General features: G+C 38.3%; 1 protein-coding gene across 1 annotated transcript; it reads right to left on the bottom strand.

The window, feature by feature from the left end:
- Window positions 1-25,650, bottom strand: MEP1B (meprin A subunit beta). The gene is made up of 15 exons (XM_035553253.1): window positions 25,588-25,650; window positions 21,416-21,434; window positions 21,177-21,227; window positions 21,026-21,069; window positions 19,909-19,987; window positions 18,671-18,788; window positions 14,881-15,059; window positions 13,681-13,899; window positions 10,366-10,518; window positions 8,989-9,204; window positions 6,352-6,819; window positions 4,433-4,615; window positions 3,483-3,942; window positions 926-1,130; window positions 1-18 (listed from the first exon to the last, which is right to left on the bottom strand). Exons 1-15 carry the CDS (start codon window positions 25,648-25,650, stop codon window positions 1-3), a joined length of 2,475 nt encoding a protein of 824 aa, XP_035409146.1.
- Between the last annotated feature and the right edge of the window lie 1,794 nt (window positions 25,651-27,444).

Genomic DNA, 27,444 nt, shown 5'->3' with positions numbered 1-27,444 from the left:
TCAGAAGGATGTTTTATTCTAAATAGGAAAAAAAAATGTCTTAGACATATATGTAGGGAAGGGAAGTATGTGTATACTATAAAAGCATTACTTTCAAAGAAAATGAAATAACTTGTTGGAAGACATAAAGTAACAGTGACAGTATTTGGCACTACACAATGCTACTGCACTTCAACAGCACATCACACAAACAATGTTAGGACAAAATTCAAATTGATCTCTGTAAGGCTATTCCTCATCGATATGCTTACAAAATTTCTCCTGGACCTTGTAAGTCCCTCTAAGTTATGTCATTCATGTTATTTCCAAGACTAAGTCACTATTTAAACTAAGGGTCTGGATGTCTGGGACTTTATGAAACTTCCTATCAAAACAAGTTTGAATATCTTATTTACTTCTGATCCAGTCAGTTTTAAACTTCTGTCTTTATTTTTGCCTGTTCATAAGCCATGGCTACTTCATTCCTTGCATACAGAAAGTCCATTGAATAAGGAAATTGATATTAATTTGCTTTTTTTGTTTTGGCATTTTGGGTTGGTTTATTTTACTGTTATACCCAGGTGTTTTAAGGGGAGATCTTTAGCAGAAAATGCTGTAATAGATGTAAAATTCTGTAATAGAATAGTTCACTAAGGGAAAGACACAATTTAGTTACAAGCTGAAAATGAATGTATTTGTTCACAATCTCCCACTCGATGTAGGCTCCCATCAGGGCAGTAAGATTGGTGGGGGTGGAGGAGGAGTTTTGAATTAAGTGGCTTTTTGGTGTTTGAAAAATTAGTAGCACTTAATAGAGCTCTTTAATTCTTAAGCTGGAGTCTTCAGACTTCAAAAATGTGACATAATCCAGCTTACTTTTTACTGAATTTGACTGTTTACTTTTAACAAATATATATAATCTTTGTTGAAAAGGCAAAATACTTACTTCTTCTTCTAGAGTCAGGCTCTCTACTTTTTCCTTTCCTTTGCTGTATTTCTTTTTAAGGCAAACCGCAGTTGTGATAGTGACAATAAGCATAACAACGAATACAGTTATGGTCGAAGAAACAGCTATTATAGTGTTTTCTTGAGTTGAGCCTTTCCTTTCACACTTTTCTCCCATGTACCACCAGTTGTCCCCTGCTGGACATCTAGAAAGTAAAAGAACAAACGTGTGGTATCACTTAAAGATTGAAGGCATGAAAAGACTATTTAAAATATTGCATATCTGATGTGCTGTTTCTATATCCCAAACTGTATCCAGATTACCTGTCTGGATAGACTGTACCCTTTCTTCAGCTTCCCACTGTTTTACAGGTCATTTCTTCTATAAGACAAAGAGAGCCTTTGCTGGAAAACCTGAGCTTCAGCCTCACTTTTTTTGTCTGTTTCAGGCTTGGCCACAGCTGATCTGCAGAGCTGTTGCTACAGAATGGTCTTTTGCTACCAACAGACAAGCACCGTGAGTCACTCAGTTCACTCATTTGCTTCCTTTTCCTCTAAGTTTATAGCACTTCTGCTGATAGAAAGCTCATTTTCCATTCCGTGAAACTGATACCTGTCACTAGAACCACTATCATGTAATATTTGCTTTCACTATACTAATTGCCTACTATCCAGATGCAATTCTGCCTTTTGGCACGCTCAGCTTTTACACAAAGCCCTTCTATCTTCTTCACTCAGTCAGTTAAAAAAGCCTTTATAAGTAGTAGCTGAATAAACTCGGAGGAGAACTGGTCCAGAAGCTTTACACTGCTCTTATCCCATCAAGCCACATCTACCACCCTCCAGGAAATCTCATCCTCCTGATTCCTCTTATGCTCTTTGCCTTCTTAATTCTCAACTCACCTTATGCAGCAATTCGAACTTGCAAGATAAATGGGGTCAAGACCACAGGCCAGACTCTGTATCATCGACCTGATAGCACCCGAAGCAAAATTTAGGTGCAGGAATTACCCCTTTCTAAGACTGACCCAGCTAACCCATCACATTGCCCTCTCCCTGCTCAGTACTTCTCCACTAGTAGATGTGTAAGTTCTGGTCAGACCATCTCATTGCCAGAAGGGGCTTATTTTCTAAGAACGCGTGTGAGCTGTCTCTGCCTTCCCCCAAAGAAGGCAAGATTAACATTCTAGCCATCTTCTGGTTTTGCACTAAACACAGCCTCCAAGCCTTGAGTCCTTCACCTTATTCAGCATCACTTTCAGCTCTAAAACTTTTTATCATGAGCATGTGAGGATCCCAATGACCTAACTGAAAAAATATATGTGCAGTACTACTGAATTCACAACTGCACCTAGCTTTCTAACCCTTTTTATTCCTTATGTCATTGTTTTTCCATTTTCTGTCTAAATCATTTATTCAGAACTACATGCTCAGCCCTGAAAATGACTCCATTGGACTTTATGTGATCAGGCTTAAAGAGAGTTATTATCACATCCCTAGTTTTCCCCTATCACATCCCTAGTTATCCCCTATCACATCTCTAGTTTTCCAGTAGAAAATTAGAGCAGAAAGTGACTGCTGGTCACACGCTTCTCCAGTGTGACATGTAGGACACATAGGCACTTGAGCTTCAAACAGACAACAGATGTCAGAAAATTCTGAAATCAAGCATAACATTCAGAATGACTTTTTTTTTTTTTTTTCTCTTCTTGGAACAGCTTCTTGACATTTTCTTGCACCCAGGACCTGCTTCTGACGTGTTGCATAAGCCCCTTTACAGAATTGTTTTTTAAAAGGTTCCTAAACGGGGAGATATAACAGTGAGTCATATCGGCTCTTGTTGCTCTTGGCCTTTAGACATTTGCCTCACAGCACTCCCCCAGTCTACCTGCCTTGGCACTGCTTCACAGCATGTTGTTACTATCTTCAGCCTTAGAGTTTGTCTGAGAGCAGGAACAATGCTAATCAGCCAGGTGGGTTGCATAAATGAATCCACAGAGGATTAAAAAAAGTTGCCATTCATTTCCTTGCAGGGTAAACAAGCATTTTGGTCCTCAGCCTTTGTCACTGGTTTAAAAGCAAGCAACTAGAATTGGTTAATTTGTGGTCGTAATTTTCTCTACACAATATTTCTGAGTAAAATTTTAAAGTAAAGTTATTCTGCTTACGCTGCTTGAGAGCTATTAAAAATACTTTATACTGCTACAAATCCTATTTTGTTTCAAGTGCATTTATATTTAACTCTTGATTTTGCTATAGACTTCTGAGGAGATGCGCAGTCCTTTTCATAACATTGGACTAACATATCACTCAAAATAAGTACATTCTAAACATAATTTACAGAAAAGTCAAACAGAGTACATCAAAATGGTCAAATGTCAAGGACAGGAACTTTGTTGCCCAAACTGGTCATAAGTCTCTTGCAATAACAGATTTTGGAGATTTTTTTTTTTTTTTAAATTAGCTATAGTCTGTCTTTCCTTTCATTAGGAACAAAGATGTACTCTACTAGAAGCTTCCATTACTAAAATTGTATTTGAGTGAATAAAGACAGTTACCTGCACATTGCTTTTCTATCTACAATAACGCAGACACCGTCATTTTCACACGGGTTGTCTGGACAGGGCTCTGGAGTATCTCTGTCTGGCTCTTTGGTCAGGGTGTCAGAGGCTGTCGGGATGGGTGTTTTGGTGGTGGTAAGCTTAGCTGTGGTGGTGGTGGTGGGCTTGGTGGTGGTGGTGGTGGTGGGCTTGGTGGTGGTGGTGAGCTTGTTGGTGGTGGTGATGGTGGGCTTGGTGGTGGTGGTGGGCTTGGTGGTGGTGGTGGTGGTGGGCGTGGTGGTGGTGGTGGTGGTGGTGGGCTTGGTGGTGGTGGTGGTGGTGGTCTTGGTGGTGGTGGTGGTGGTGGGCGTGGTGGTGGTGGTGGTGGTGGTGGGCTTGGTGGTGGTGGTGGTGGTGGAAGTATTCATGACAAAGGTTGGTGAGACACTTGGCTGAGCTGATACTAGATGTGATATATCTGCGTGAGAAAACACAAGAAACAAGGCTTTTACTTTATGTCTTTTTTTTCCTCTTATTTGAACGATAAGTTCTAATAATAAAGAGCAGAGATCCTGTGAACTACCCTACATCTTCCTCTGGTATAATGGATAAAAAGTCTTTTTTAACTTTCAAGAGCATGATGTATTTTGGAAATGTCCTAATTTCTTTAATTTTTTAAACAGACAATCTTATTCACAGTACTCTATTCAAAATAATTTGCACAGGAGTAGCATCATTTTATACACTTAGATTTCAACCTACACATGAGATAATGGATTAGAAAAAGGATGTAGCTACCCACACATTTATTTATACATGATTTGATTTTAGATACATCAGTAACACCAAAATTGCTTATGTAAAGTACATCATGTATTTATATCTACAGTACTTGTGACTAGTTAGTATGTGACACTGTGTATTTTTTGTATTATTAAGAATATCGGCTAACATCAATGTTCACATACCTTCCATTGTTAAAAGAATATAAATACCGTCTTCTTTAATAAAGTTGCGGCTTCTAAGTCTCTGATGAGTTAAGAATGCACTTATTCCACTTCCTGGACCTCTCATGAATGTAGTTCCATTGGGAAAAGAAGCTGTTAATCCCACTTTATCTGGCCTATCCCAAACATAAGTTAATGAAGAATCTGGAAAAAAAAAAAAACTGAATATGAGTGTGGGACCACTCTGGATTTTTTTCTCAGTGGGATTCTTTCCTTCTCAGTTAATCTCTGCTGCAAAGTAGTACTAAAGCCTCTCTCAACACTCAGGACACTGTCCCCCTACTTTGCCTGCTTCTGCTCATGGACATCATGAAGAGGGAGATGAGAATAAATTAGCTGAAACTCAAGGAGTAGAAACAATGCTGAAACTGCCTACAATTTGTAGATTTTTTGTTTGAGATTCCACACTGATGAGACACACAAGACAACGAAGTTTTTCAGTGGGTTGATCTGAGGTATTGAGAAAAGAGCCTGCTGGAGATGAAGTTATTGGAGTGCTGGTTGAAAACCTGTTGTGTTTTTTTTTTCTTTTTTCTTTTAGTCCTTTTCAAGTGTATTGGGCAAGAAGATGAGTAGCACATGAATCATCTGTAAAATGTATTAATTCGGTGATTCTCAAAAAAAAAGAACATCTGCTGATGTGGATGGAGGACAGAGTGTACGTGAACAACACAAGTGGTCACAGGCTGCTGATGTCCCCTTCATTAGACCCTAAATCTAAAATCTCAAAGCTGAACATGATTGTCTATAAAAGTATCCAGCAGGGAGATCAAATTGCTTGCTCCAGTAAGTCTACTGGTTAGAGAAAGGATAAGAGTCACAAGGCTTATCTCAGGAATCTGGGGCTACAAGCAATACATAAATAAACAAGGGATAAGGGGCAGAGCACAAACAGACTGCAAGTCCACAGCATTAAAGAAGGAAAAGGGCTGAGAGCTGTGGCCATAACAGCAGAGAGCACAGGGAAAATGCGAACCATCTGTGGGGAACCTGATGTGATCGTCATTCATTTACAGGAGAGGCCATTTGGTCTTTCTAGGTTACCCACATTGTTTTAACGTAGAAACAGTGTCAGAGAATAATGAATGTCAACCATGGATTATTATTTTTTAAATAATACCAAGAAATAGAAATTTTAGTGCATTCCTTCCTTTATGAATGTTGTAGTCTGAATGCCCAGGAAACTAATACAGTGGTGGAGGTGGTTTCTTTTGGCAAAATCTTTATATTGATGCAGAAAATCATTTTGGCTTAAATTCAATCTTTATCCAATGTTGAACATGTGGTTTTAATTTAACATATCTCCTTACAGAGTTTCCTAACATTTCTCAGAGCTACACCTTTACCTAATTTGCCTCCTTACTGAGTTATTGTGGACAATTGCTCCTTATCTTGTCACACCTTGAACAAGTGCAGATTATGTAATATGAATCAGTACTTTGTCCATCTGGTTTCTGGATTTGCGCTGACACCAGTTCCTTTTGCAAGGAGGGAGATGATGTGTTTAAGGGCTACACTTTCACCTGCTATCATCTGTGCATATTGTTAATTCAGTATTTTTCTCATCAAGCCTTCTGGAAGACTTGCATTCTCATTAAAGCAGATATAAATGCATCTTCACAGAGCATATGAAAGAAATGTTAGGCATGGATGACCCACCTCTTTCTTATGTGAATCTACTTCGAAACTGAGGGTCCCAGCTTAACCTACCTTATATGTTCAAATTTTTCTTGTCTGTGGATCAATTATATTGCTGCTGCAAGGAAATGACCCATTCCAGAAGCTAAAAAAGCTGAACTAATTTGCACAAAGAAAAAAATTAACTCCGTATATTTTGGCTGTTTTAAATGTATTGGATAGCACATCTGAATTTAACTAACCTGATAATTTCAGAGGGTCTGTTGTTATACTTCTTTGGTTTGACATCCGTTGACGAATATCAGGATGCTGGTCAAGCAGAATCATGGTACCTTGTTGCCATGCACAGGGCCATTGCAACTGATCATCATTTGCTCCAGAAATCAAATGCAAGTACATTGCTAAATTAAATGGGTTATCAGCAGTACCATTTACATACAAGCTGACCTGAAAAGCATACCCTTTACTAGAGTAAAAAGGTGGACTGTATATTCTTCCTGCTGGACCTGCAGGACTCGTGTTGAGGAGATGTGTGAAGTTTCTGATATGCCAGGTGTGGTGAGGACACTGTGTTTCTGACAAGTTGATGTCATCAATAGAGAGGCCTCCATTTGACAAGCCAGTTCCTCTCACACCTTCAAACACCACCCGGAATTTACTTGTGACATTCAAAGAAACGTGATGGAGCTGCCAGTAATTTGCAGGTGCACCTGAAAAACAAGAGTAGGGATTTCTAAGTAAGCAGTACAATCAAACACTGTACAGGTCTAGAGAGCCTATCTTAATGCTGTGTATGAATTCCTCAGTTCCACTGGCGTTGAAGTGATGGAACATTTTTCTTCTAGATGTTACTTTTTTCAGTGCAAGATCATATTCTTTCAATTCATATTTTCACCAGATTTAATATGCATAGCAGCTCTTTAATTAGAGTGAAAACAATGGTAATGTTTTCAGACTTCTTTTTCTTTTACATTTTTAAAGAACATTGCATTAAATTAGTCCAAATGTTGTGATAATTAAATTTACAAAATGTCACCTGTGTTATTGCAAAGAAAAGAAAAAAATCAGAGCCAAATATGTTTAAATAACTGAATAACAACAGATCTTAAAAAAAAAAAAAAAAAAAAAAAAAGCTGCAGAGGATTCTGGGAGCCTAGAAGTGCAAGATATGTTCATTTATTACTTTTTTTTTTTTTTTTAATATTTAAATGGCTTGCTGGAAATTTGCCTCTGCAAAATCACTATTCACCCATCAAATGATTAATGGTATTAAGTTCAAATTAGAGCCCAGCAATTGTAAAACCTACTTCACGTAATAAAACCTCAGTGCAAGTCTGGTTCTGTGTCTAGAAGTGCCTGCACTAGTAAATCCCACTTGACTGCAAGAACAGTTTGCACAGAAGCAAAGACTTTTGCACAAAGGACTTTTAAGGCAAGTGAAAGAAGTGAAAGTAGGACATCCTTTGTTAATAGTACATGCAGCAAAATAATTTCTTTTGCTGGCTGGTTTCTGTTCACCTGAACCGAAGGCCAGGCTTTCAGCTACATTTCTGGACCAGGCAGTGCCAATCCCAAGTACAGAACTCATGCTTCACTTTCCTAACAGTTCTAAACGCAATATAATGTATCTCAGATATGAAACTCATTTTTTTTTGCTGTTTTTCATTATTGTTGTTTTAATTTGGAGGAGAAAAAATAAGCCCAGAAACAAGAACAAAACACCCCACTATTTTCCATTAAATTTCCTCCTGTGTTAAGTAATGCCTGTTTGAACTGCACAGATTATATGCAAGACAGGTGTTTCTGACTCATGTTCAATGAGCAAAACAGCTACTGCAGTGTAATATGTCATGCCCCCACTGCCTGCCCTGCTCCTGGCTGAAGGCAACCAGAGCTGCTGCAGAACAGCAAAAACAGTTTTGGGTTTGTAAACAGGCACAAATAGTAGCTGAGCCTAAAGGCACAGAAAGAGGCAGAAGAAGCAGACTTGATATCTACTGTGTAAAAGAACTCCCCAAGACCTTTGTGTAACTAACAGACTGAATTAGTTGTAACTGTAATGGAGATCAAACACTAGTGAAATATCTGAGGATATGGTTTAATCAAAAGGTGACTTTGGCAATTCTAGCTTAAGGACCTCTTTTATCCATTAACTGACATCTGTTGCTCATTTTGCAGACCATAGACTCTTAAAACCACAAAAACTTAGTTTTCTTCAAAATACAAATCATGGTCTGCTGCCCAGGGAGGTGGTAGAGTCACCATCCCTGGAAGTACTTAAGAGGCTGGTGGATATGGTGCTTAAGGACATGCTTTAGTGGTGGACTTGGTAGTGTTAGGTGATGGTTGGACTTGATGATCTTATGGGTCTTTTCCAACTTAAATGATTCTATGATTCTGTATTTCAGATAAGTCACTCCAAACCTTGTTGAAAAAGTAAGCTGAATTGTATTTATCTTTTTTTTTTTTTTTTTGTCTTTGTATGTTAGGTATTCCAGGGCACTTATACTTTCTATTTCTTTATTACTTCTTTCTTATTCATTGTAATTTAGTCTAATGACCAACTTCATCTGTTGCTATTGATACCAGCAATTCTATAACAGTCAAAATGACTGTTCATGGAATTTTAGCTATTTTGGTGAGAAAACTATCTTGATAATGCAAGAGTTTGTAATTTGTTGTAATTGATTATATTATAGGAAAATGGTTGACTGAGGATCCATCAAGTATAATTTCACCAGCAGAGATTCAATTACATAGTTAGAGAAGAAGCAAAAGAATAAAACTAGGAGATGAGTCACTTTCATACAATATTTCCCCCCAAACTTTGAAAAGGATACCAAGTATAGATTAAACCAAAATGAAATTTTATTCCATACCTTTTATCTGTTCAATGAATCTCAAAGTACCATTTGGATGGGCTGAAGAATACTCCCTGACCCAGACATGGAGCAGATCGCTTTCATTTCCACTGTGATAGAAATAGAATTGCAAGCACTGAAAGCCTCTTTTGGGATACAGAATTCGGCTCTCCAGGAATGCCGTGCTTCCCTGTGTGACAGCACTGGTATTGAAATGCATGAAGTAGCCAGAACCTGTCAAAATTAAAAATGAATGGTAGAGGAGAGTGAAAACAAATTTTTCCTGCTGCACATGTATTCTTAACATCATATTTTGATAAATCTACAAGACAGTAAAGTTAGGGTTACAGTAAGCTATATCCTGTCTAAATCTTCAGACTGAGGGCAGTTACTTGTTCATGTTCTTCAGGGGCAGAACTGTTCTCCTTTGAACTCTATTTTTCTCTTTTTTTTTTGGCTGTCTCTAGAAATTTGTACTCAAAAGCATGGGTGCTCTCGTTTAACTGTTCACCCAGAGCCAGTAATTCACAGTTGACATTCTCTCTGGAGGACTGGTTTAAACTCCTGAACTCACAGTTTCTTTGACAAATTAGGAAACTACTGGCTACATTCTTTTCATCCCAGAGCAGAGCAGGCTGAGGGGAGGCCTCATGGCGGCCTGCAGCTCCCTCACGAGGGGAGCGGAGGGGCAGGCGCTGAGCTCTGCTCTCTGGGGACAGCGACAGGACCCGAGGGAACGGCACGGAGCTGGGACAGGGGAGGGTCAGGCTGGGTGTTAGGGAAAGGTTCTGCACCCAGAGGGTGGTCGGGCACTGGGACAGGCTCCCCAGGGCTGTGGTCATGGTACCAAGCCTGACAGAGCTCAAGAAGCATTTGGAAAACACTCTCAGACACGTGGTCTGATTTTTGGGTGGTGCTGTGTGGAGCCAGAAGTTGGACTCAATGATCTTTGTGGGTCCTTTCCACTTCAGGACATTCTATGGTTCTACAATTCTATGATTCTCTGTGGATTGCTCACCTGAGCCCTGATAACATACGTAATTGCTAAATACCAATCCTTTCCAAAAATTTACTGAGCAGTTATTCAGAAAAGCAGCAGTCTTTCTGATGTGCCTGTACCATAGGTTAGAACACTTTACATAATTCTCTTGTGAGGATGTGACACTGAGATCAAAGAACAGATCAAAAGAGATAAGAACATTGAATCTTCTCTAATAAGCAGAAAACAGAATGTGTCACATGGCGTCCCTAACTATACAGTTTTATATTGCTTGGTTCAAAAGTTAACTGTAGTCTGTCAACAAATAAACATAGAACAAGGCCGAGAGCAAAGTCAACTCACTTGCCTTTGCAGAAAAAATTTCCCAGAGAGATAAGAACAGTATTTTTTCGTACCTTCACATTCTCCCATGTTAGTATGATCAGTATGAGGTCCAGTAGGAACCTGAGACAAACGCTGCCAATCACTGCTATCATCTGAACTTTGAATCATGCCACAAATATTTTCAAGTTCAAAACTGCATGTGTCCATGAAACTTAGGGAGGAGGCTATAATATTAAATAAATAAATAAATACATATAATAAAAGCATGAATCTCTGTTACACGGCACACATTTAGTACAAGATATTCAAAGTCAAGAGCAGAGACAGACTAAGAAGTGCAAATACAAAATAATCAGTGGCTTCAAATACCATCAGCATTCATACATATAAAGTTCAGGAACTCAAAGCATTTGGCAATTAACGTTGACTTTAATAAGATGTCATCGGGACCACTCTGGGCACTTAGCAAGCACAGGAGGCTGCCAGCTAATTATCATACGATATCTTTTATTTTTAAAAGGAACACTAACACCAGCCCTGACAAATCAACCTTCACATAGCCAAAAGGTCTGAGGACTTCCCATTCATTCCTCTGCTTTCTTTAGGTTGTGATACATGGTCACAGCTTTTGGTAAAGTTTCACTAATTTACCTACTGGAGCACTTATTTTGAAATACAGTACAGCAACAGCATTTCACTGCAATGAGCAATTGCTCATTCTGCTTGATTTTCAAAATGCAGAATTGGAAAAACATTTGGTAAAGGTACGTTTGAGAGTGGTGGATATCTCATCTCATACAAATTTTGAAGATCTGGTTTGCATACTAACAAGTCAAAAATAAAGTGGTGGAAGACTGCCGTTGACTAGGAAAGGGAAAATACTGTATGAAATGTTTTCTCTGTTTAAATCAAACTCTGGATGAGTAAAAGAAGACACAGACCCACAGTCCAGGTTTATCCCTATTCTTAGATTTGTTTCGCGTTGTACTACAACTGAGTTCTGTGTAACACCAGCTATGATTTGAAAATAACTAAGTTAATAAAATGTTTCATGATTATTGCTTTTCAACCTATGTATAAAATATCGTGTTGGGTTTAAAGGTTTCATTGCACCACAAAAAAAGGACCCTGAGTGTCACAAAAATCAATCGCAATGGCATGCCAAATGTTTCACTTAGACTGTAGCTCAGGGAAGCACTTAAATTTGAACTGCTGCCAAATTACTTGCACTGCTGAGCTATTTTGTACTGTCCTCATAGAAAGCTAACAATACTCTATAAGATAGCAATGCTATCAGAAGTGTTGTATAACTGATACTTTTTAAGATACAGTATTTGTGCAATGCTGTAAAAAAATAAAAATAAAAATAAAACAAGGAAAGATTTTCACGGTAAATGTCATATTGAAGGTTGGAGAAAGAAAATAAATAAAAAACAGCAAAGGTGTCAACAAGAAAGCAAGAAGAATTGTGAATTATTAAATGAAAGAACTCTTTGAAATCAAAACATGAAACAAAATATGAAACCAGTTTGCCCAAACAGGAAAGCCGTACCCTAACTAATTAAAAAGTGCTGGCTGGCATGGCATGCTGAACTCAAGGAAAAGAAGAGAGAAAAGCAAGACCCAACAGCATTCAATCCATTTCTTAGATTAATTAATGACACAGGAGAAGGGCTTTTTGAACCTCATCTGCACTAAAAGACAGATATTTTCTCACTGTTTAGTGAAAGGCTGGACTGGAAGACAGCACATGGGGGGATGAGTGCTGAGTCCTAACTTCCAGTGGCTGAGGAACCTCATGATCTGTTCTGTTACTTAATGTGCTAGAAAGGGAAAACTTTCTGAAATCTACCTTTATCATATGCCCTGAAGAAGAAACCAGAGCAGAACTAAAGTACCAGTCAGGAATACTTATGCTGCTGGTTGTAGGTTTTTTGTTTGTTTGTTTGTTTGTTTGTTTCAGTTTTAAGAACCAAGTTTTCAATTTTTAATGTCAATTCCTAACCTCAAAGGCCTTTAGCAGGAATTCAGCTTAAAGTTTTCCTAAAATCCTGCTCAGAAGAAAAAAAAAAAAAAAAAAAAGGCAATCTTTTGATTCCTCTGGGAGAACACCTGCCTGGCATTCTTGGTCTTTCCTCTAACTTGAAAGGATCAGTTTAGCAGCTGGGTGGGTGAGGGCTGGGACCCATGAAGAACCTGTCCTCCATGGCGCAGGGGCCATTGAGCAATCAGTGGGTGATCTGAAGACCACTTATGAATATCGTACACCCTATATATACTATGCCAAGTGACAGAGCAGGGAGAAGAGTAAATCCTGATTGCCCTGAAGGTGGTGGGAGTTTTGTCACTAGTTTCAGCATGTATGGAGTTTATTTCACTAAGGACATGTGACTGTTGGTTAAGAATAAAGTTATAATGTCATGAAGAATTTATATATGTGAGAATTATGAGAAGTATATAAGATTAATGGAGAGTAAGAAGGACCCTGTCCACTGTTAATGACATCCTTAGCTCTAAGCACTTACGTAAGAGCTAATTGACTGTGTGTCAAGTGCTGGAAGCTAAGGCTGAGTGCAAGTGTGTGTTTGGTTTAGACCCATGTGAACAGAAATATTTCCATCAGAACATTATACTCATAAAAATACACTGTGTTTTTTTGGTTTTTTTTGATGTAATTGTAAGACCTTACTCACTGCTTGGTATACTGAGGCAATGAAGTAAAGTTTTCATCTGAGTGCCAGGGCACAACAGATGCAGTCACAATTCAGAATTATGTTCCCCAGTCTCTTATTGTCACTCAACTTTCTAAAAGAAATCCCATATGAGCAAAACCGGTCTTTTGACCACTTTTCTAAGGGGCTGGTTTGAAACTAAAATCAACAATTTTCAGTGCTCGCATTTTCTTCCTAAGAGCATCCATAACCTATTTGCATGGACACACATTCTGTCTCACAGACTGCTTGAGAGCTGAGTAGGTATGAGAGCCACAGCAAAGACACTAATTTCTGTATGCTGTCTGAACAGCTGTGGAATAATGGGGGTGAAGAAAAAAAAAAAAAAGAAAGAAAAAAAAAAAGCTTTGTTCAGAAGCACATATTTTAAACAGCCACCGAAGGGATGAACAAAATCAGCTGCTGAGAGAAGCTGGTTTTTAACTAAAGGTCAAATGGAACTGCACAGAAAACTCAGCTACACAGCAGTGTTTCTGCAGGAGGGCTATGTTATTTCTAGCTGTACCATTATTTCTGGTGTTTTTAACACAATTCACTTCTCCAAATATGTTTGCGTATCTTTTACTTGTGGCTGGATGAGTCCAGCATGTATATATCACCCTTATTTCCTTCAACTACCAGAAGCAAGAATTTAAAGGAAATGGAAAAACCTACAGCAATTGTACAGTCGATTCAGTTTCTGGAGATCATAATCGCTAAAATCCATCCGCTGCCCTATTACATCCATGAAGTCTGGTATGTTCGTCACAATAGTTGGTTCAGTCCCATTCCTGAATGCAGTTTGGCTATAGTGCATCACAGACGTATAGTCATAGGGAACATTCAGGGAGTCTGATGTTTTATCATCATATTTATTGAAATTATGTTCTTTACCTGAATGGGAAAAATAAAAGGAAAAATCGTTTATTGCTGAAGATGGCCAAGTTTTGATGTACATAAGGTGTCAGAGAATCCATTAGACCCCCGAAGAGTTTTTTTGGTAATTATTTTCTTGTACTTACTCTGTAAAACTGTTTTAATCCTAGACTAGATTTATTTAGCTTCCCTTTTCAGCCACTGGAATGTAACATGATGATTTCTGCTGCATGAAGGAAGGATTTTTCACAAATTAGAAATCTTTTCACCATGAAGCTACTCATAAACATTGATGGGCTTGCGAGTCCTCTGAGTATGCCTGAGCCAGGCCAGCACCATGTCTGGGCTCAGGCTTGTTTTCAAAGCTGCATGGAAGCCACAGAGGATGGTGGTGTGCTGAAGTAGGCATCGACCACAGCCCTAAGGAACCCTGTGCCACAGGCTGGCTTGTGCCAAATATGCCACAACGTGGTTGTAATGGAAAACTGTGTTGCCGAAATAACAGCCTGCATGATGGAAACCTAAAAAGGGTCTCCCCAGCCTGCATGCCCTCCCTGGGGATGCAAGCAGAGGAGAAAGAGAAAGGCCAACCCCTTCCTTCCAGATTTTCTGCTGGTTTTGGTCACACCAGGTTTTGCAGGGCAGGATTATTTTTTAATTATTTAAAGGCTCCCTCAGTAATAGTGATTTTATAGTATCAGACAAATGAAATTACTCTCTTCTGTTGCTTGCCTGTATGGTATTTTGCACAGTAGGCCTCAGATTTCTGGTTAGGACTCTGGGAACTGCCGTGACACGAGTAATAACCACAACAACAACAAATGAGGCTGTCTGTCCCAAATAGATGCCACTTGACATTTAATTTCTTGATATGCTGGCCTTGAAAAATAAGTCAAGGCAGGAGAATATTTCAGTCATGGGAGGAAGGCAGAAAGAGATGTTCCACACCCAAAATACATCACACCAGAGCCCGAATGGGAAATCAACGGAGTGACTGACCAGACTGAATCCTGTCCCAGATGATGGACACGTAGTCATCCCGGTCGGACCGCGACTGCTCGTGCCAGAAGCCCAGCGCGTGAAGGAACTCGTGCTCAATGGTCCCAATCCTGTCACAGTTGGCTCCGATCGAGAGCTGCTGCAAGCCCACTTGGCGGTTTCCCACTGAGGACCAGCAACTAATGTGGAAATAAGATTGAAAGATGGATCTGTGAAGCACATGCCACTCCTGTGCCCTGCAAACTCCAGATTCAGTCCATTCAACAGGCATATTTTGAGTGCTAAAGTTACATTTTCAACAGTGAGCACTTTTTCATTGATCTGTTCCTTACTGGATCCCTTCCTCCCACACTTAGCTCTGCTTCGATGAATATGCAGTTCTCCCGCTCTGGCTGGATTGCTTTTAATAGGTTTTCATTAGCAGAAAAAAAAAAAAAAAAAAAAAAAAAGTTTAACTATTTGTGACAGAAAAAAGGGACGAAGACAAACATCAAAGACTATGGGCACATGATTTGAAACAATTTTTTTACTGCAAATTAACAAGTTTGCTGCTACTAAGCTGGACCATCATAACTGACTGCAAGCACACTTTGGACCTGCCTTATTGCCAGACAAACCATGGTCATGCCACTTCTCACCTCTTCCATCTCAGCTGCCTCTCCACATTGTGCTGGCCTTCTGCTTTGGTGAGGGGTTGCGACTGCCAGGCCAGGTCCACCCCAGGGGACCGCACTTACTCTCTGAAAGGCTGGTGGGTCTGACAGGGCTTTTCATAACCTCTTTTCTTTCTTGCTATTTGTGAGACATGGTGCTAGGGCACTTGTTGCTGACACACACTCACAAGGCTGTGCAAAACCACAGCTATGCCGGAAGTTTTTATTAAAGAATAAAAAAATAAATAAATCTGTGAGCTATCTGCACAAGCCAATAAAATGGCACCCCATGTCCACAAACTAGCAAGCACATTTAAATTGATATTTTACGCAGTAGATAAATCAACACCTACCCAATGAAGTCCATAAAATTAATAGGGCACAAAATACACCATAGAATTTGCAGTCCCATCACCCCAGAAATGTAAAAAGCAAGCACACCAGGCACTGTAGGACCCTGCAACTTATTAGTGCAACATACTCTACAGGATTTCTCTTTCCACAAACCAGCACAGGCCTTAGCTATTGATTACTCATTAAAATCACAGCACGAGGCCTGGGAGGGAGCATATACAGCATCCATAATTTCACTGGCTTCCCTTGAACATGGCCTCATATTGACTATGATTTTTTTTCTGATAGTGCAAAAGTCTAAGAAGTCCATTATAGTTCTGGGCCCACTTTATACTAAAGCAGACGCCTCTGGCTTTGCAGCTGCTGTGTAGAGCGCAGCAGGCTACAAGCACATCCTGGACACTTGTTAATATCAGCATCCAAACACCAGGGGATGCAGTATCGCCTTGCCTTCAGTCTGCCAAATGCCTACGACACCATCATTCTGCAACCACAGAAGGAGTAAACGTGCACTCTGCATCACTCAGTGCTGAGAATAAAACCATGTGAGTGGGACAAGGGACACCTGGGACCACCCCAAGGGAGTGATGTCTTTAGGAAGGGAGAAAATGGTGGAAAATGCCAGCTTCTCCATATGTGTTAGAGCCTGTTTCACCAATTCAATGCTTTCTGCACTGCTAGTTGCTCTGTCAGAGGCTAGAGGAGCAGGGAAGTAACTGCTCTCACTAATCTCACCAGCCTGCTTTTTGGAAGACAGGTGATAAGGCTATACATGCCATCAATAGCAATGATACTACCTACAAATTATTAGCAGCAGTTATTCCAGGCACATTTTTACACCAACGTCCTCCTAAAAAAAAAAGGAGAGAGCTTTTTGTGTCGTTTTTTTTGTGTAGGGATACACTGTGTATGTGTATCAGAGACTGCAGGCTTGTTTTTATACAAGGCAGACAACAGAATGACAGGTGGTTTCCTTTGTGGTTGATTTCATTTGAATTCAAAAAGATAATCCAGGCGAGGATTTTGTGACCTGCTAGGAAAGTTCCCTCACCTTTTTCTACATGTTTCATAGATGCAAGCCAGATCAGAAAGGTGAAGATGATTTATCATCTTTTTTTTTTTTTTTTTTTGGTGCAATAAAACTTTATGAATCTGGATGGGGTTGCCAGGACCTTTGTGCCTCTATGTGTGCCATACCTTCTGGACTGAGTTCTTCAGTGTGCAGCCAGCGGAGTCCTAGCTGACAAACAGAAAACTAGGAATGGCAGAGTGGAAATGGGTTGTTTCATGTATTCTTTACCTTGTCCATACCAGACCATGGGAATTGAATGAAATGAAAGGCAGTTAATGCAGGGTTTGTTCTAGTAATTTCTTTGTACAGCACAAAGCTAGCTCACTGAAACTGGACAGCCATTTTCAGGAGTCTGCTGAGTTTAACTTCAGGCTTGTAAAAAGTATGGTGACCATGGATAGTTTTAGTGCTATAATAACTATGATAACTGAGATAATAGAAACATTTCAGGGCAAGCAACACACCAGGCAAGAAGGCAAGACACATTATCCAAATAGTGTGACTTGTCTTAATCACCATGACTAATTTATTTCTAATAGGAAGTAAATAATAAGTTAATAAATGAACCATTGTGCAGAAGTCTCTGAATTGTCATAGGCTAAATACTGTGGTACGTTTTTTTTTTTTTTTTCAGGTACAATTATTAGAAAATGCATGATTTATGTGACAAAGAACTCTAGAGTTTAGCTACATGAGTTTTCCATTTGGCTCAAAGAGCCAAAGAGTCATTAGACTGGGAAAACACATTGCTTCCTAAGTCTCCACTTATACATCTTTTAGGACTGAGTTTGAAAGTCACGTACCTGGTGTGAAGAGTAGAAAATGTAAAGAGACAGAGACCAAGGAAATTTTGAAACAATTATCTGCTACAAATATCTCAGAACAAGATAAAGGGAATGGGAAATATTTCGATTATCAGAAAATCTTTTCCCATTTATGAATGCATTCTTGTATCAGGAAATTATCTTCTGAAAGTAAATTTCCTCACTAGGCTACCAGGATTTCCCTGATCTCCTTATCTATTGTGAGAGAAATAGTCCAGCATAGCTTGGAGAATATATTTGTTCTGTTGCACTGTTTGGTAGAGACTATCTTAGAAAGCGAAGAAGTTGATGCAATTTTGACACCTTTTTCTAGAATCTTATTTTGCAAAACTTGAGGTGAAATAGCATAACTATTGATCCAAATAGGTAAATAAACTGAAACCTCCATAAAATGTCTCAATGATGTGCTGTATATAAAAATATCTGAATGCTGATCTGACATTGTTCAAACAGAATTCCATTTGTTATAATGAAACAAATTTGTTTTCCCACAGCTAAAACGATCACATTTCCACTGGGTATATATTTTTTTTCCTAAAAACTAAGGTATGCTTAGTATGGCCATGTGAAAGTGACAGTCCATATAGACAAAGATCAGTCAAGAGGGTAATTGGCTTGTTTCAGATCTTTTGTCATGCCAAGAAAATTACCTCTTTAAGGTCTTAATTACTTCTTGTATTTAGAAACAAACATCAGCAAGAAATTGTTAATTACTACCAAGGTAATACCTGTTTTGGAAGCTACTACAATTTCTAGTTAAAAATGACTGGAAATAGGACACAACCAAACTAGAAAATTACAATCAGATGAGTTTTAGAGTGAATATTGGTCATAAAAACAGTCTGTAGCCAAAAAGGATTACAATTATTTTATATTATTCCTCTTACCCACTTCCTTTGAACACAGATATATAATTCTTCTCTCCTTCCCAAGGTTTGAAATCAATACAGGTTTTGAGTCGATACTGTTCAAATGCCTTGAGGATGAGCCCCTTAGCATTAATTTCTGCAAAGCAAACAGTGTTCTTGTCAATATTGAGCCAATCGGTTTGTCTTGATACCCGTATAGAGCAAGTCCTAAGGGTGGATCTTGCTTCAGCAATCTTTGATTGAAATAACCAAGCTTTTTGCTAGATTAAGACCTGAGTAGGAATGTAAAAAACATAAATTAGGCAGTTGTGACATTTTATCTTTTTCCTGTTTTGTTTCTCTGTAATTCTGCTTTGGTACTTCAGTATAAAATATGACATGTTAGATATATAATACATCATAGCGTGTGGTTCTTAATTTTGTAAATTCTGTCACTTTGTTGAGATTTATCTGAGCAAGTATTAAAGAAACAGGGAACGAAGACATTGGATTTCACCTAGTGCAAACTGCAAGCTACATATCTGTCATAGAATCTCTCCAGGACTTGAACGTACTGACTTTGTGTCTGGCTTATCTCCTCTGAGCAGATTGCATGGTTTCAAACCCCTCAATGTTTTAGCTCCTAACCTAAACTGGGGGTGGGTGATTTTTTTTCTGTCATAGACCAGAAGGATGACTCCTCACTGTGTAGTGAAGGCACAGTCTCCTCACCTGGTATACAGCAAGGACTCCTACTCCCTGTCTCACCACTCACCTCTGCCATGCAAAGCCACAGCTGGGTGGAAGGGAAGGGAAGGAGACTGGCTGTGATGTGTCCCTGGCCCCACAGCAGGGCACCTAGCAATGTGTCATTGCAAACTTATTTGCAAGCCAGAATAGCAAGTTGCCATCAGTGGTCTAAGTGATATAAATGACCAAGTAAGATTCCTGGCTTTAAAAAGATCTTCAGTGCCATTTTATTTCTTCTGCTTAGTACAGTTTCATGTCTTAGACAAGTGCCTTTAAAAACAAACCAGTCTGCTGGGTTACGGCAGGTTAAGAAGCATCCAGGTTAAGAAAGGAGGTGGGACCCCAGCACCAAGACCAAGGTGATATATCCTGCTGGTGCACACCCGGGCCTAATCCTGCTGTGGGAAATGCTCTAGACTTATAGTGTGGCACTGGGAAGAGGAAAAGATGCCACAGATATTTGCTGACCTGTATTTAACATTTCAATCAACATGACATAAACACATTGTCAAGAGCAAATACTGTACCCAGGCTATCATCAAGGACATAGGGGATAACGTGGGGCCACCGATAGTTGTCACCAATGATGGAGTTTCGCTCCTGCATCTGAGAAAAAATAAGTATGCAGTTTTCAGTACAAACTGATCTATGATCAAAAACTAAAACAGTGCTAATGCAAAACGCTAATGCAAAACTTGCATTATGTCTCTTACAAGTCCATTTAAGACATATAAGGAATCAAAGAATTCAAAGACTTTGACAGATCACTCAGAGGTCCATGGCTCAGGTTCAAAGTCCTTTCACTCTCTTCTACTAATGACTCTGATTTCTGCAGCATTTTCTCCATACAGATTGCCTGAGATTTTGATATGTTTGAGCAGAACTTCACCTCCTCTGGGAAGCATTATGATCTAAAGTCCTGAAATGAGCACAGACATCAATAACTCTCTAGTTTTTCATAATGCAAGGGTTCGTTCCTGTGCCCTTAACCAGTGCTTTCTTTGCTTCCATTGATATGCCTGAGCAGCAGCAGTTCACCTAAAGGGAGAGGAAAACACTACCCCTTTTAGGCGTATAAGACAATTTAGGTGTTTTCACTAGGTATCTTTGAGGTGTCATTAGCTATGCAAATATTTTTTAATATTATTGATTGGACAGGGATATGGGACAGATGATTTAAAATGTGGTATTACTCACAGATCTAATTTTCCAATGGCTTTGGTGAATCTACATATATGATGAAGGTTTTGCAGCACTGGTCTGTAAAGTTAATTGGCTTATAATAAATATTGTGCAGATAAATTAAGAATGTTTTATATAGCCCTGTCTGGATGTGATCTGTGCTGCTGAATATCTTAAAAGTAAAAATATGAAAACCACAGTGAAGAAAACACAATGTTAATAATATTGACTAATGGCTAGACTGACCTTATTCTGGATAATGTTTCTGCAAATCCACCCAAATCCTTCATTGTCTATGACATTTGTAGAAATCTATCCCCAAACATTTTCAGTTTATTGTAACATAAACAGTATTTATTGTTAGTATGAGCAGGATGCATCAATCATTTTCATGCCACTAACACTTTACATTGCATAAGTCGATGACACAGTTCTTGTGTTATATTTAATATTTGAACTCACCCCATCAAGTTTGATGTCTCCCTCAAAAAGGTCTAGTCCTAAAGCTAAAGGGAAAAGGAGGTTAACATACAGTTATTCTATTGATCTATGGCTACCAAAAAAAAAAAAAAAAAGGAATTTAAAAGAGAAACTGAATTTAAAAAGAAAATACCTTCATTGATGTCAAAGATGTCTTGATCAATTCCTCCATCTACGTCTATTTCTGAAAAGTAAAAAGACAAGTGAGGTAGGACATTAGCCCTTGCTGTTATTTTTATGATGTGTGAAAATTAATGCAATAACAGTAATTATAAATCTGCGTCTGTCCTAGTGATGTTTATGAGCAGCTGTTTTTTTTTTTTTTTTTTAATGTCTCCCATGCATACAAATAGATCTGTAAGCAGAACTCACCAGTAGTCTCTGGAGCAGTCTGGGGAGAGGGAAGAAAAAAAAAAGTATTATTAGAAAGGCACACAATGAAATGCAACTAACATTATTCTCTCAATGGTATAAGAGTACAACAGTTTAAGTTTTATGCTCAACTAACAGCACTTAGCACCATGCTTTGTATTGGGCTGATCGGACCAAATGTCTTCTCCTTTGACTGGAGATGTTCATTTGCTTGTGACAGCTTTGGACTCTCCCACTCCAGGTTGCCCAACAAGCAAGTCACCCAGTACTGCTCCTGTGAAGTTTTCACAGCCTATTACTTCTATGAAATTTGTATGTTTTTATTTGCATGTTTGAAAAGAAGTTCAAAAACTGAAGGTAAACAACACTTAAATTTTAAGGCCTGACAATATAAGTTGTGGATACATCAAATAGTAAGTTATAACTCCAATTCTGTATAGCAGGGTGGGATTTTTACTTTAATTCTTGCTGTAGTTTCCTCCCCTACTCCTGACTGATTTTGTTCTCTGTATAAATAATTTGCTATCTTTCCTATATGTAATTTTGCATGTAATATCTTTTAGAATGTATTTTTCCACTGTGGTAAATATCTGCAGCTTCCATTAGAAGCAATGAACAGTACAAGCTCACAATACTGAAAAGCTTCAAAAATCAAGTCCATGTAGTCCAAAACAACATTAAATTTTGGTCAGTTCTTCCATCTGTATAGTGGATAAGAACATTGTATGGCCAGAATATTCAAGAGAGATTTAAATGTATGTGTTCTTTTAGACGTGAATTTTGGCACATAAAGATAGGAATAATTTTGAAGGCCAACATAACTGAGGGCCCTAAGACTGATTGGATTCGTAAAAAAACAGTAACCAAATGCAGAAAAAAAAAAAGAATATATATATTTTTTTCATTTGGGAAAGGCTCAGGAAGAACGTATAGAAATTGCCAGAATGTCCTGCTTTGGCTTTCTAATGAAAGATTCCTTTTTCAATCTGAAATGACTGTCTTGTAAAAATGTCAGCAAATGGCACAAAAAATACTGTAAATACAAAAGCCTGAAATCTCATTTTATCCTTTTGATTCATCTGAACTAAAATGATTTCAAACTGTTTCTTCATCATTTTTCTCAGATTTTAATCATTTTTTCTGATTGCTTAAGAGGGGAAAAACATTTTTTTTTGCCTAACCAACTGGAGGCTATAATTTAGAAGTTTAAGATTTTTTACCTGGATGTGTCAGTTCCAGAAACCATTGAGTAGAATCTGTTTCCTAACCCAATTTCTCCTGAAGCGGTCATGTTATTAGAGAACAAGTACCTCACAGTTCTGGGTTGTTTCAGATTATGGTAGGTTTCAATATACCTGACTCTTAAAAACCTAGTGTCATCATGGAAAAGTCCATTGTAAAACCCTTGCTAGAGGTATGCAAATGTAAATGCACAAATGCTGAAGGATTGATTTTGCTCTCATATTTCACTGAGTTAACTGGTGTTATTCAGGTTTACACTGATACATGAGAAATAAAAACAGTGATTTAGAAAAAGAATAATCATATAAATATATATGGATACAGTTCAATAAAACAAAATATATTTTCCAGACAAATCACCCATAAATATGTAATGTCAATAGATGTCTCTTGCATTCTGAAATTCTATTGCACTCATATCCTATCATTATGTTCCTTTATCACAAGATATCCCCAAGACAGTATCTGATCCTTGTATTCAAGATCTGAAATGAAACTTAAGCTTATAAAACAAGATGAAAGTATGCAAGCGAAATGTGTCATACATGCTTTGAGCAATTTATTTGCTATTAAACTCCCGCCCTCAGACAGACTTCCAGGTAACGTGAGAGAAAAACATTGAGAAGTAAAGTTTGTGATATTAAAAAATTAAAATCACATTGTGGTCTTTCCTGTTAAAGATTGTTGATGGAGGAGAGGAATCATAGCTATATGTATTGAATAAACTTACAGCCATTAATGGAGAGTAAAATATCTTTAGTTTCAATAATTACAATGTTCCCATTTCTACTAATCAGAAAATGTAACTGCTCTAAAGGTAAAAACTGGCTAGCTCATGGAAAAGCTCCTCTATCTGCAGCCAAAGCTCATAAACTGAAATAACTGTAGCTAAGTCCAGTGGTATTTATGGTGCATAAACCAAATTATGAGGCCATAAATGAAGAATACCACATTCAGCAAGCAACTGAAATCCAGGCTGGTCCCCGGTATCTGAAAACTGTTGCTGAATGTTCTACGCAGAAGGAATTCCTTTCATCATTCCTTTCTACTTGTTTCTGAACAAAATTAGGTCCTTAGGCATGTGAATCCGAACAGCAGAACACTGAATTCCCAAAAGAGTATCTGTGTATTACTTGTTTGAGTAGTAACAGCTTCAGTCTCAGCACCAGCCTGACAACTGAGACCCATACGATGAATTTCTAGTCTCTGAAAATGTTGTGAACAAATAACAGATTCACAGTTCACAGTCACATACAGGGGGAGGTTACATGAACTGCGGTTTACCAAGGAGGAATCTAATTTAGTCTAACCAACGCTACTTTTAAATCTACCCAGAACATTTTTTCTGAACATTTATAATATTTTTCCCTAACTTTGGCAAACAACATGATTCATGTGAATTAAGTTACTTTAAAGGTGGGTCAAACCATGGCTTGTCAGCACATTTAACTGTTTAGTAATTCAAGTGCACCCTGAACAGTTGGGAAAAACACCTCACCTATTTTAGTCATTAAAATTAGACATGTAATCAGTGGAGAAATAAATGGGCAATTGTATACATAATTCATCTCTCCTGAAAATAGGTATGGCACCGCCATGATGTCCTGGCATGTCTAAAAGATGATGTACCTCGCTGAGCTTCTACTCAAAGATGTGATGAATCACCTGATGAAAATTTCCTGGTCTCACCACAGACTTCATGTGGAATATGGTCAGCTAGTTTGGACGAGACATCCTAACTTACCAGTGTTTTCTCCAGACTATGTAACTTAAGGTATTGGTATCCAGAAGTATGAAAGGAGCTCTTCCTGGCCATAATGAACATGGAAGCCAAGTAAGTAGCCCTCATGATCTTAAGCTCCTGCCTCACACAGGAACTGGTTATTAGGAGTCAGCTTGATGGGTGATAGCTTGTAGATGCTGGTAGCAGTCTGCACCGCCTGTTGTATGATTTATAAAAGCCTTCAGTGGAATCTAAACAAGGCTGAGGGTTGAGTGTCCAAAGATTTGGTAACAAGGGAAGAAGAAGTTGTGATGTGTGAGGAAATAGAAGTGTAGGACTCAAGGCAGTGGGGGATACAGGGAGCTATATGAGTTGGGGGGTTGGGGTAAAACTCTTGACTGAGGGAGATATATGAACATCTCTTAATGGAGAGGAAGAATATCTGACTGCCACAGCAAGATATTGGAGCTGGATTCACAAAATCAGACAGTTAAGTTGCATAAATTAAAAAAAATAAGATTATTCCACTTAAAGGAATACCTTACTCTGTAAATTACCCTGAAGCTATTAACAGCAGAAATGAACTTACAAAAACCCACTGGTTTTTGTTCTCTGAATTAATTGTATTGTGTATCACCAATACACCTGGCCTCTACAATGAATTATCACAAAATCAGCAAAATACTACCTTCTCTACAAAAGAAAGGAAATACAAAATCTCAAAGCTGTCATTGTTATTTTTTGGCATTAAGCAGTTTAGCTGGACTGGAGAAACAGAGAATGGTCATTAAAAAGCAAATCCAGCAGCTAAAAATGCATCAATTTCAATACAAAATGTGTTGTAGTGAGAAAAACACACACACACACACCATATTTCTATTCAAATATGGAGTAGCAAAATAAATTTTAATACTTATCTTGGCTCTAACTCTAGACTTACAATTCTGGTAACACTACTTTTAATGCTAGTGGACATTTTGCTCAGATGGGGCATGCAAATAGGCTCTTCTAATGTATAGCGAAGCCTATTAAAAATAGCAGCTATAGGATCCCAAGGAAACAGAAATCCTTTTCTCCTCCACAAAAAAAAGACAACAGACTTCTTATTTTGCAACAACCACATACTTAAGTCTTTTCTTCTCAAACTCATCTCAACCTGCATCATTTACTTAAGAATATAAAGAATGTGTATTCTTTGTTTTCTTACCTGGCTCCAGACCACCTGCAAGAGAAGCCACGTTAGGAGCACAGGCACAGAAAACCAGTCCATGTTGTTATCCAGTCAGCAAGCAGGTGCATTGACAGAATTTGAGACCAACTTGGTACTTAAGATGGAAAATATCATAAATCAAAACCTTTGTCCTTTCATCAATGATTAACTTACCTCCCTCTGTGTTGTTTTAAAGATGAAGTCCATCATAAGTACATTAAGGCAACTAACATATAGCTTAATTATTTTTAAGCACTGCTGTAAGAAAACGTGTCAGACACGAGCTGAAATACAGGAGGAAACGAACACAAGAAAATGGAAACTGAAATGAAATGGATACAAACAGAAATATAACAAATTCCATTTAAACATAAAAAAACATTTAATTTTTTATTTTTTATTTTTAATTATGAGGATGATTAAACACTGGAACAAGTTGCCCAGAGAGGTTGTGGAGTCTCCATCCTTGAAGATACTGAAGACCCAGCTGGCCACAGCTCTTAGCAACCTGCTGTAGGTGACCCTGCTTTGAACAGGGGGGGTCACACCAGACAGTCTCCAGAGGTGCCTTCCCACCTCAGCCATTACGTGACTCAGAATAAAGCTGGCACTAAAACACTCAGAAAAGCTGAAAGCTAGTAAGACACTTGGCAGGGAAGACTTTAATATATGAATTATGTAGTTTGTAGCAGAAAGTGAAAATGGTAAATGTGTGCACATAAAAAAATCTGCCAGTAACATGATTTCAGAATCTTGCTTTTAGAAAAGGCAATACTGTTTCTATTGTTGATAAACGTGAGACACTGTGTTTGTCAGTAAATCACGTGGTGGCATTCTTCTGTCTTTATGTAAAAATTCCTCACAAATTATTTTTTAAAATGTTACTATAGCTATTGTACTATCACCCTTGTCACTGTTTGGAGTTTTATCTTATTCCAACTTCATTCTTCTCTTTACTAAGTGACTGGGAGTGTTGAAATTGTCACTTAAGTTCCCTATTATGCTTAAATTTTAGGTACTTGTGGTAATTGTATGATCAAACTTGGCTAGCTATTTATTTTCCCAGACTAGTTATCTGGCTAGAATTTCATAAAAACTAAAATGGCATTTAGATTTTGTACTGTAAAGGAAAAAATAAAAAAGAATTCTACATGATTGTATAAAAATGAATAACATTTCTCATACTAGTATCAGAACTGATAACAAACTGGTTGGTCTCAAGCATTTGCCAAGCCAAGCCAGTTTTTAGCTGCTCAGATCCATGCTTATTACATTGTTGATCCACTGAGAAGCAGCAGTTGTTGATATCATTATTCTTACAGGATTAGCTTTTTCCTACAAAAAATAGTACTAAATATCGTAGTCCTCTAGCCAACAACAATGACACTGTCAATTGTTATCGGATCAGTAGTATTTGGAAGGCTAGAAAGCTTTTTTCAAAGTTTTTTTTTTGTTTGTTTGTTTTTTTCTGCAAGTTCAGCAGTCCTTGAATTCTGCCTGCTGCCTTCTGCAGCTGCTGGGTGAAGCCAGTAATTCTCTTTTTGGAGGCTCTGTAGGTTAGACTGGCTATGGCTATAGTAACAACCACTTTGAACTAACTGGAACAGATTTCTAAATCGAAGGATTTGGTGCTAAGAACCTGGCATCTATGCTGTACACATTTCAAAGGGTTTTACTTCAGCCAAGCTCTGATCTGATCCCAAGGATTGCAAGTCAGTGGTGGCAACTGGACTGCATTAAGCAAGGATTTGAAGCACATATTCTGGTTTAGTTTCAGACCAAAGGAATTCAATTTGTATGCTCCAACACTGCTTTGTGATGTGAACTAAAGTATGGTAAGTGGGGATGATGATG

This window comes from Cygnus atratus, chromosome 2 (genome assembly GCF_013377495.2).
Source record: "Cygnus atratus isolate AKBS03 ecotype Queensland, Australia chromosome 2, CAtr_DNAZoo_HiC_assembly, whole genome shotgun sequence".
Taxonomy (NCBI): Eukaryota; Metazoa; Chordata; class Aves; order Anseriformes; family Anatidae; genus Cygnus; species Cygnus atratus.
The sequence above is the reverse complement of the archived record's forward strand: the minus strand, read 5'-3'. Positions and strand labels throughout refer to the sequence as shown.